Consider the following 9,685-nt stretch of genomic DNA (forward strand, 5'->3'; position numbering starts at 1 on the left):
GGCTAAAAACGCCTTACTATAGAATAAGGTTTTTTTCCGCACCCTAACTAATGTTCCTACTGTAATTGTATTCCAATGTAATGTTTGTATTTATAATTTATTGGCACTTATGAGCTTTGTACTCACCTTTTTTATTATTCAAATGTGCTGAATGATTGATATTCATGGTTTATTAATAGTATATTTTATTAGATTTCACCCATCGTTATTTTCTCATCTACTTTCAGGCACCAAAACAAAGGATGGAGTCACAACAGGTATCTGACATTAAACATAACACAAATTTGCATGAAGTTGAACAGCAATGTGCCATATTTCCCTGTGCGGCTCCCTGGGGAAGGGAAAGTGCGGCTGTCACAAACAAGCAGAGGCACCCATGGTGACCTCCCATGAGTCCGCCATGTTTGCAGGCTAAATGCAAAGAACACGTTTTACCCGTGACGAAAGGTGAGGCAGAACGGGACACGCTGGATAGGGATAATTGCACAAAGACTACAGACAGTAGAGGGTGTGGTCGTTGTTCTTTAACTGAGAGCCATACGACAATCGAAAGTGCCTGATGCCGTCCTTTATTCTTTTTCGACAGTCGCAGGTAAAACGGTGGAGGGGGTGAGCCAGGTTGGCGGAGCAGTGGTTACCGGGGTGACCAACATAGCCCAGAAAACAGTGGAAGGGGCCGGCAACATCATCGCCACCACCGGATTGAGCAAGAAGGATCCTGCCAAACCGGTGAGAACAAATACTTGAATAGAAGACGACTTGTAAGAAGGTAGCGCTGAAATGTTGAAAAGAAACTCCTTGAGCTACATTTGATACGGATCCTCACCAACATGTAAATAAAGCATGAAGTGTTATGAGAGCCACACATGGGGGGGTGGGGTTAAAAAAAAAAAGTACAATGTTCATGTACATATAACTTTCTCAGAATATTTCAACATTTTCCTGTCATGCTACTACGGTGAAAGGACCTTCCCCAAATCTGTCCTCATTAGAGGCTAAACATAAGATAACCTTTATTTGTCCCACACTGGGGAAATTTGCAGTCGACATCTCCTGTCGACTCATCCTCGGCATCCATCTTTTGCACGTCCACTCAAAATGGCCGTGTGACCTTGAGCCGTTCGTCGTCCTTCGGCTTCTTCGTCATCTTCGCCGATGTTTGCTTTGCCTCGTCGCTCATCAGTCCGGAGGAAGATTTCCCCCGCTTGAAATAAATCAGTCACATCATTGACAATTTACACGTGATGTTACATGTTGAACATGTCTGAGGATGACAGCGTTTCTTTCCTGAGTCACAATGCATCACCATCAAGTGAGAAGATTCCCGACAAGTGACAAGGAACAAATGCTTTTGTCCGTGTAAAGGCCCTTTAACGCGATGACACCCGCACAGACGCTGCGAGTAATCAGGCTCCCCATCCCGAGGGATGCGACACGCCACCTGGAATGTGAGCCCGCTTCTAATGACAAGTCCAACTGGCGGCAGGAACGAAGCGGCAGATGGACGGACTGACAGGCGGCGCATCATCCTTTCGACGATGTGGCCGTTTATCAGTGAGGATAAAGCGGTTCGGAAAATGGATGGATTGATATCTTCATATTTTCACCTGACTTTTTCACAGAATGTATTCACCATGTTTGAAGGTTTTTTTTTGGGGGGGGTGACTTTTTTTTTCGATCCAATTATGGCTTTATGTAAAATTGGCTTTGAGTTTTCCCAAATTTGTTTGATGCATCCATTTTCAACATCGCTTATCCTGACGACGGTCGCCAGCCAGTCACAGGGCACAAACGAACATTCACACCGCCACTGAGTGGGAATCGATCCCACGCTGCCCGCGCACAAGTTCGGCGTGTGTACCACTACACCATCAGCGACTCTTGTTTGGTATAGATAGAAAGACATAAAAACATGAGTACCAATTTGTCTCGCCGTTTGCCTGTCTTCCAGAGCAACGACAATGCCACTGCGCCAGATGCGGCCGAGTCTCCGGTGGATACCGACACCACTGATGCGACGGAGGTGAGACGGCATTAAAATTCAAACAAACACTTGGCGGTGAATGCGAGCGATGACACCCGATCTCATCTTGTCTTATAGGACGACACAGACTAAACATGTTGTAAGACGGCCGATCGGAACATTCCATGTTTCTCTACCGTCGTGCCTCGTCGTCGTGCCTCGTCGTGGTCTTCTCTGATGTCCGTGAGCGTGTGTGTGTATGTGTGTGTAAAATTGTTGTACTGAAAGACGGTGGGTTGTGTGTGTATTGTGTACGTCTTTTGCACATGGGCAAATTGACCTCAGGTGTCTTGGTTATGACAGTGATAATTGTAATTTACTATCGCTGTGTGTGTCAGTCAGTCATTAGCACATTTAACTAGACCACAATTAACCACCTAAGTGTCTCGATAGGAACAATGACCATGACAATATTATCTATTTTTTTGCGTCCGTTTGTGGAACAATATTGTATTTTCAGCATCAAATTGAAAAGCAAAAGTATGTACCTGTGTGTGTGTGATGTCATAGAGGTTTAGTGTTGAATAAAAATATGTGTTGAAAAGTACCGGTAGCTCTTTTGGTCTCGATTGGGGAAAACGCAAACAGTAACTTATTGTAGTAGTAAATATATTACCATGTCCTTTTTCTACAAGTGACAACTAAAATATATAAAACATTGAAACTTTATTTTTTCTGTTTGTGCTATAGGGGAAAAGGAGACATTTACTCACAACGCAGTATTTGTTGAGTGTCCACTTAAGAAATATTTTCTCTAAAAAGTGACTGCATATGCGACTGCTGAGGAAAAATGGATTCACTGGCAATTTATGAACACGAGGGATTGTGTATTGTCGCACGTCTGGTGTACGTGTGGAGTTGACACCAGAAGTGTCATCAAACAAAAAAAGTGAAGCATCGTCCTTGTGAGGCGGGAGCGCTCATTTCCTCTTTCTCCGCTTGAGAGCTTTCCACTCTCCCTCCTGCGTGGCCAAGCTGCCGAAGAGTTCCTTGACCTTCCTCTTCCTTTCCGCATCCCTGTGGGGAAACGAGAAGCGGGTTGAGGGCGAGCGGCGTCCACGAGCTTCTGGAGTCTCGCGTGACAATGACGCGTTACCTTCTCATGATGTCGTCGAGCTTCTCGCTGGCGAGGAAGCGCGTGTCCTTCCTGATCTCCCTCAGCGCTCCCTTGAACTCCTTCTTGTATTTGTGTCGCAGTCTGTGCTCTTCCTTCTGCTCTCTCGTCTGGCCGCGCTTCTTCCCGTAGTCCAAGCTGCAGAAACGAACAAATAGCACGGGACTGAAATACCTCACGTGCGCCTTATTGTGATCACTTTTTATGTTGACCTACACTTGCACAATCTTGGGCGTGAACAGCTTCAGAGGCACAGGCTTCTTCTTATTGAACACCAGACGGCTGCGAGCGAGCGGAGCGGCGCCAAGGACCTCTAGGATCGCCGTTCGAAGCTCCTACAGCACAATTTAAGAACATGTGCACATCAATTGACACAACACGACCCATTTTGGAAAAATCTGTAAGTTGTTTTTTTTTTTAATTTATATCTCTTTTCCATATGTAGATTGGTATCATGCCAGATAGAGAGAAGCGTTAAAAAGACAACCCACCTTTAAAGGCTCCGTTAATAAGGTGAAGGAGAGGTGTTGCGAGAGCAGCGCTGTGATTGGCTGAAAGATGTGCGTGAAGCAAACCAGGTCCTTGTAGAGCACACAGCATTTGCTCAGCAGCTCCATGCACGTGTACACGCATGTCAACCTGACAAGAACATCACGGAATTGCTCATCACTTAACGCGCACGCGATTGCAAACCAAAAGCGGGGGACATACTTTTGCAGGTGATGTTTTCGTAATATTTTATCAGCGCATATTGTCATACAACTGTCGAGTCATTATTTTTAACTATTTTTTCAATAAAAACAAATGCAAAATAATAAATAAAGCAAATCAACCCCTACCTGTAGTGATCTGCGTGCACATCATTCTTGAATGCGAGTTGCTGTGTGGCAGACAGAGGCAGGGTTTTCCTGCTCCAGCTCTTCCAAGATTCCGGGTCCGACAGCACCAGCAGATCGCTGTGTTTACCCGCGCTTCGAAAAGGTGGCACGACGCTGTAACCTGTAATGTCAGGTAAAGAAAAAAAAAAAAAATCATTTTGTTGTCGGCGACAATGAGACGGCTTGAAAACGAGATGGCATCAACCTGCAGAGGTCTTGTCCCGCACGGCCAGGTGTAGCGTTCCGGACAGGAAGTTAATGAGCTCGGGCAGGAAGCGTTTGGAAAAAGAAACGTACTCCACCGCAAGACAGCACAACACTAAACCCGACGTCACGTCCTCTAATGACCTCACCGGGCACTGCGCACACATCATGAGCAGGTTTTAGATGGCGATTATACTAGATGTGCTCAAATAGTGGCCTTACTGGGTAGAGATTGTACTAGGACAATGTGTTATGTACTCTGACTACAGTATGTGGCATGTGTCTTATACTAAATGTGATGTGTACGATACCTATGCTATTGACTGACCACGTGCGACATACGGTGACGATGTGTTGCGCGTACCTTGGTGAGAGCTTGGCCTATGTAAAGCAGCGCTGGTGTGGTGACGGGATGTCGGAAGTCTGACGTGGGAAACAGCAACGCCGCCACCTTCAGGTAAATGAGCTAAAAGTAAAAAGATGCAGTCTCCATAAATACACATGAAGACATACCCGGGGGGGAAAAAAAAAATACAAAGCCATCTCATGCACTTGTACGATTTTAAGTGATCATACCACGTCGAGTGTTGGGAAGGCAGCATTCCCTTTGACTTCAAGCACTTCCTCCATGCTGTGCGCAGCATCTCCGAGGATGGTCTGCATGGACTTACAAGCTGCTTGTGGAAACATCTGACACAAGCTGTACACCTCTCTACGCGGACGATGAAAGAAGAAAGACTTAATTTATTGAGGAAAGGATTTCAAGTAGCAAGATCACAATCGACTCACGGAATTAGCTTGTCGATAGTGGTCAGTTCAGGCGGACTCCGGCAGGCCAGTTCTCCAAGGTAGTCCAACAGAAGACCCACCAGTTTCTGACACACAGATTAGTATTTATTCATAATGAGTTGAATAACGCAAAATAAATCGATTGTTGTACCTGCAGTTTGAGCTTATTGCCCACAGCCAGGCTGGGGTGGTTGCACTTCTGAGTCCGGGCCATGATGAGGCGCTGGTTGTCGGGTGTGTGACCACAAAGTAGCTTTTCAAGATCGTTGGCGCTTTCTGGAACTGGAAGACAACAAAATAAAAAAAAAACAACAACAATGCAAGTTGTTAACCTTTGTCAATAACTGTGCCGCTCTCTGCCCCCCTTAATTGCTCAATAAAGTTTTCTCAATCTAATAATGTAACAGAACGCTAGCACTAGCTAATGATACATTGCTAACAGACTAATTAAAAAGTTTCATTACCAGTGAATGTGTATGGAAGTTCAGCTTTCGCTGCTTCCTGCTGGGCCTTTCTCTCCTCTTTGCTCTTCTCCGGTTTGACCTCCTCATCTTCCTCTTCTTCCTCACTTTCTCGCTCCGACTCCAAGTCTGAATGACCGTCCTCTTCCTTCTCCCCTTCTTCTTCCTCCTCCTCCTCCTCCTCGTCATCCTTCTCCTCTTCTTCCTCACTGCTGGCATCATCCACCTCTTCTTCAGCTTCCTCATTGCTGCCACCACCGACCTCTTCTTCCTCTTCTTCTTCTACTTCCTCATTGCTGCCACCACCGACCTTTTCTTCCTCTTCTTCTTCCTCTTCACCTTTTGCTCCATTTTCAACTGGCTCCTCGTCAAGGTTCCATTTGCCATCCTTTACAACGAAGCAAACATGTAAAGAATACATATTCCCCTTACAATACATATGTTGTGTTCGTGTACAATATCTCGTATCACCTGATAGGCTAAAGTTTTCTTGTCATCCTTGTCCAGGATGAAGCCGTCATGGAGGTCGTCGGCCGACACGTGACTGCGACTCGGTGCTACCTCTGGCTCTTCATCACCCATCATCCTCCTCAGTCGATCCGCCTTAGAAAAGGAGGAATGAGCAGGAAGGCTCCATGATGAGCAAATGGAGGAAAATGCCACGTGGGGGTGTTTTTGGTGAGGAATTATCATTGTTATTTTGTATTAAAGTTTATTTAGCATGATGTGGGTCGTTTAAAACTAAAACTGAAGCTGTTGGTTTTACAACGAAGCAAACATGTAAAAAATACATATTCCCCTTATAATACATATGTTGTGTTCGTGTACAATATCTCGTATCACCTGATAGGCTAAAGTTTTCTTGTCATCCTTGTCCAGGATGAAGCCGTCATGGAGGTCGTCGGCCGACACGTGACTGCGACTCGGTGCTACCTCTGGCTCTTCATCACCCATCATCCTCCTCAGTCGATCCGCCTTAGAAAAGGAGGAATGAGCAGGAAGGCTCCATGATGAGCAAATGGAGGAAAATGCCACATGGGGGTGTATTTGGTGAGGAATGATCATTTACAGTTATTTTGGTATATGGGTCGTTTAAAACTAAAACTGAAGCTGTTGGTTTAGTACGTGAGTAATTGTTGACAGTAAGAACAAGGTGGACAAGAACCACCGTGGGGAATGAACCACATGTTGCTTCACCAAAGACATCATTATCTGATCATATGTAGAAGCTCATTTCCGACACGGTATGCTTGTTAAGAACGTCATTTTGTGAACGCACCTCCAGTTTCTGCAGCTTCTCCCGGTCCTCCCTGGCGAGTTCCTCAGGGGTCTTCATTTTCTCCGAAGGCTGAGCCTTCATCTCGAAGCCCAGCTCCCTCACCATCTTGTCGTACTCTTCCAGCTGTGTAAAGGGCAAAGTAAGCTCAGCGAGGAACTCCAAATAGGGCTGCACGATTATGGTCAGAATCATTTAATTATTGTGAAAACTCATGAACAAAATCATTTTATTTTCCTAAATGCAAATCATGAATGATTAATAACACTATATTTTGATAAATGACATGAAAATATTTCCAAAAGCTTGGTAAGCGGTGCTCCCACCTTTGGTTTCTCCACTGGAGTCTCGTCCCGCTGAGCTTTGGGCTTCTTGCGCACCATGAGCGTCTGGATGCTCTTCCAGTCGTGGTCCAGTTTCTCTGTCAGCTCCTGTGCCTCCTCCTTTTGCACCTGCCGCTCCCTCTGAGCAGAAAGAGGAGGAGCGCGGTTTTATTTGTCATTATCTCATGGCTCCCATGGGTGAGGAGGCGGCTCACCTTCTCCTGTTTGGACTTGTGGATGAGCTCCTCGATCAGCTCCTGCCTGGACTTGGCCTTTGGGCCCCCATCGTCGTCTGGGTGCTCCCCGGCGCTCTTCTTCCTTAAGAGGCCCCCGCCGCCGCCGAAGTGAGAGGCCGTCAGCTCGGCTAAAAGATTCCAATTTAGGTTTTCAATTTGGATTCTAGCATATTGCTGGTTTAAGCACAGTTCCATGCAATTGGATTCCAACGGTGAAAAAAATATGTAACCTTAGTCATTACAGCTTTTTCATTATTTCATATTGATTTTATTAATTCATTTTTGACCTTTTGAATTTTCTTGATTTATATGTCTTTCTTACCTGACAAACGTCCTTTCTCCTCCGACTCATCGTCGCTATTCACCATGTCAGTGAACTTCTCCATTTCGGACAGAGATTGTCCATAATGAGTCAGCTCCTCCTCCTCGTTCAAGTTGTACATGTCCTTCTTCTCAATGGCGCGCTGAAAGATGTCATTAATGATATCGACGAGACTTCAACACGGTCCAATGTTTGTAAAATGGCTACAAGGCTGACCTGTCTCTCCATGGCAAACCTCTGCAGGATCTTTTCCTCAGGCGCCATTTTGGAGTCGTACTCCCCGAAGCGCCTGTCTATGAACTTGCTGCTCTTGTTCTTTTGCCTGTACTCTTTCAGGAGTGTCTCCTTCCTCTATTGGACGTCAGCAAACATCAATTCATTAGACAGTTGAAGTGTCAATCAACACATAGTAAATGGTTTATGATAAGGGGCAGATTGACATTGAAACCGAGTGTTTGATTTGAAATGACTAACTACTGGTGCCGAGGAGGGGGTGCATAATGTAAAATCTTTATTCTTGGAGTCTCACCTTGTTGATGGCTTTGGAGCGGGACACTCCAGGGAGGCCCACATCATGTTTGCTTTTCCTCCCGAGCACATCGAATTTCTTGCGGTTGATTTTCACCTCAAAAGGGTTGTTCTTGATCTCGGCGGAGGTCTTAACTTTGCGAACTTTGTCGGCCACGCTGTGCTTTTTGGGTACCTTCCCCATCTGTGAGTCATTCAGTATCAGCGTTGAATACAAACCACCATTATTATGTAAATGTTGAAGAGTAATTTTACTCTGCACCAACATTTGTTATTAGTAGGTTTACATTAATTATTACTCAGGGGAGTCAGCCCTAAAACTTGCTCAACATTCCACATTTTCGGTTGAATATACTCAAATGAATGGGACGTTATCCAAAATGTCTCAATCAATTCAAAGCTTGATTCCATTAAAAACTTCCATTCATTCAGGCTACCATTTATGATGGTCCAAGAACTCACAATTTCAACATAGATACCATATGTAAATTTCCCCAGTGTGGGACAAATAAAGGATTATCTTATCTTATCTTATCTTATACTTTCCAGGAGAAAATTTCCAGTGAGGCATTTTACCACTTCACATTTAACAATTTGAATTAATTCTAAACCACTTCAGTTCAGCGTCTGACGTTCACTATTCACATGATATTGTCACAGACATAACATTCATCCTGAATATTCACATTACATGTCGCGGTTTCCAAATAGACACACGATTTACAAATATTGCTAGCAAAACTATTAGCTGAACCGTACACAAACCATCACTTGAGAGATTACCGTGTATGCGTCCCGAAGAATCAATTCATACAATCCACCGAGAAGAGGACATTTAATTGCTCAATGGGGCCGACGCGTACTTTAATGACTAAAAAGTAATTTAAATGCACTATCCACGTTGCTTCACTTCAGGTTTCCCACAAGCATACACGCGACGGTGTGAAAGTTCAAAAAAACAAAGGAAAGCAAGCAGAAAGAAGAGCTACCCTCGAGAGCGCGTTTGCCTACAGCGCCCCTCTAGCGTTCATAAATGGAATTACATGTTTCATACGTCAGGAATACGACGAGTGGACATTTCTAAATATAAATTATATAATTCAATTTTGTTCATATAATACACACCTGGCATATAACCTAGAAGCAAATCAACCCAGACAGTGGTTTAGGTACCCCAGAAGTGTACCAGTTATGGTAGAGGGAACATGTGATGGCCATGGAATCGCAAAGACAAATTACAGAAATTCATTTTCAAGAAACAGATGCTAACAAAGCTTATGGCTTGCATGGATAAAAGCAGGTAAGTCAAATCAATCAGGCAGATTTAAAGGGTGAGTCATTTATTTTACTTTATTGTAGTTTTATTAAAAGATGACGGAGTTGTAACACAGGATTGTTTATGTCTACGGCACATACATGACCTAAAAGGCAAATACATTAAAATAGTTTGCAGAGTGTGTTTAAAGATAAAAAATGAAAAATAAAGAGTGGTTGACAGCAAGCTAACGATGGCTCGTCTACAGCGTGTGAC

At 44.4% G+C, this 9,685-nt stretch overlaps 2 protein-coding genes across 5 annotated transcripts; one reads left to right on the forward strand and one right to left on the reverse strand.

Moving 5' to 3' along the window:
- The first annotated feature begins 128 nt into the window (after positions 1 to 128).
- Positions 129 to 2,570, forward strand: LOC109523618 (alpha-synuclein-like). The gene is made up of 4 exons (XM_019882890.1): positions 129 to 257; positions 587 to 729; positions 1,952 to 2,023; positions 2,102 to 2,570. The coding sequence occupies exons 1-4, from the start codon at positions 152 to 154 to the stop codon at positions 2,114 to 2,116; spliced, it is 336 nt and encodes a 111-aa protein (XP_019738449.1). The 5' UTR covers positions 129 to 151; the 3' UTR covers positions 2,117 to 2,570.
- Positions 2,444 to 9,122, reverse strand: nop14 (NOP14 nucleolar protein homolog (yeast)). Of its 4 annotated transcripts, none has more exons than XM_019882870.1 (20): positions 8,938 to 9,122; positions 8,156 to 8,338; positions 7,843 to 7,977; positions 7,627 to 7,768; positions 7,284 to 7,432; positions 7,072 to 7,209; positions 6,749 to 6,871; positions 6,313 to 6,444; positions 5,795 to 5,857; positions 5,473 to 5,740; positions 5,160 to 5,290; positions 5,009 to 5,094; positions 4,796 to 4,931; positions 4,584 to 4,685; positions 4,221 to 4,374; positions 3,977 to 4,136; positions 3,629 to 3,776; positions 3,354 to 3,472; positions 3,120 to 3,275; positions 2,444 to 3,040 (listed from the first exon to the last, which is right to left on the reverse strand). In XM_019882870.1, the coding sequence occupies exons 2-20, from the start codon at positions 8,336 to 8,338 to the stop codon at positions 2,944 to 2,946; spliced, it is 2,622 nt and encodes an 873-aa protein (XP_019738429.1). In that variant the 5' UTR covers positions 8,938 to 9,122; the 3' UTR covers positions 2,444 to 2,943. The 4 variants fall into 4 exon arrangements, with proteins under 4 accessions (XP_019738429.1, XP_019738428.1, XP_019738430.1 ...); XM_019882869.1 differs by having other exon boundaries at positions 5,792 to 5,857; XM_019882871.1 differs by having other exon boundaries at positions 5,473 to 5,635; positions 5,780 to 5,857.
- Positions 9,123 to 9,685: the final 563 nt, after the last annotated feature.

Source organism: Hippocampus comes, unplaced genomic scaffold, assembly GCF_001891065.2.
Source record: "Hippocampus comes isolate QL1 unplaced genomic scaffold, H_comes_QL1_v1.1 scaffold30, whole genome shotgun sequence".
Classification (NCBI taxonomy): domain Eukaryota; kingdom Metazoa; phylum Chordata; class Actinopteri; order Syngnathiformes; family Syngnathidae; genus Hippocampus; species Hippocampus comes.

Coding starts and splice junctions, on each gene's coding strand:
- LOC109523618 (XM_019882890.1), top strand. CDS start 152: ATGATTGATATTCATGGTTTATTAATAGTATATTTTATTAGATTTCAC. Junction 258..586: donor AAAGGATGGAGTCACAACAG/GTATCTGACATT, acceptor CTTTTTCGACAG/TCGCAGGTAAAACGGTGGAG. Junction 730..1,951: donor AGAAGGATCCTGCCAAACCG/GTGAGAACAAAT, acceptor CCTGTCTTCCAG/AGCAACGACAATGCCACTGC.
- nop14 (XM_019882868.1), bottom strand. CDS start 8,338: ATGGGGAAGGTACCCAAAAAGCACAGCGTGGCCGACAAAGTTCGCAAA. Junction 7,769..7,842: donor GGTTTGCCATGGAGAGACAG/GTCAGCCTTGTA, acceptor GACATCTTTCAG/CGCGCCATTGAGAAGAAGGA. Junction 5,291..5,472: donor ACTTCCATACACATTCACTG/GTAATGAAACTT, acceptor GTTGTCTTCCAG/TTCCAGAAAGCGCCAACGAT.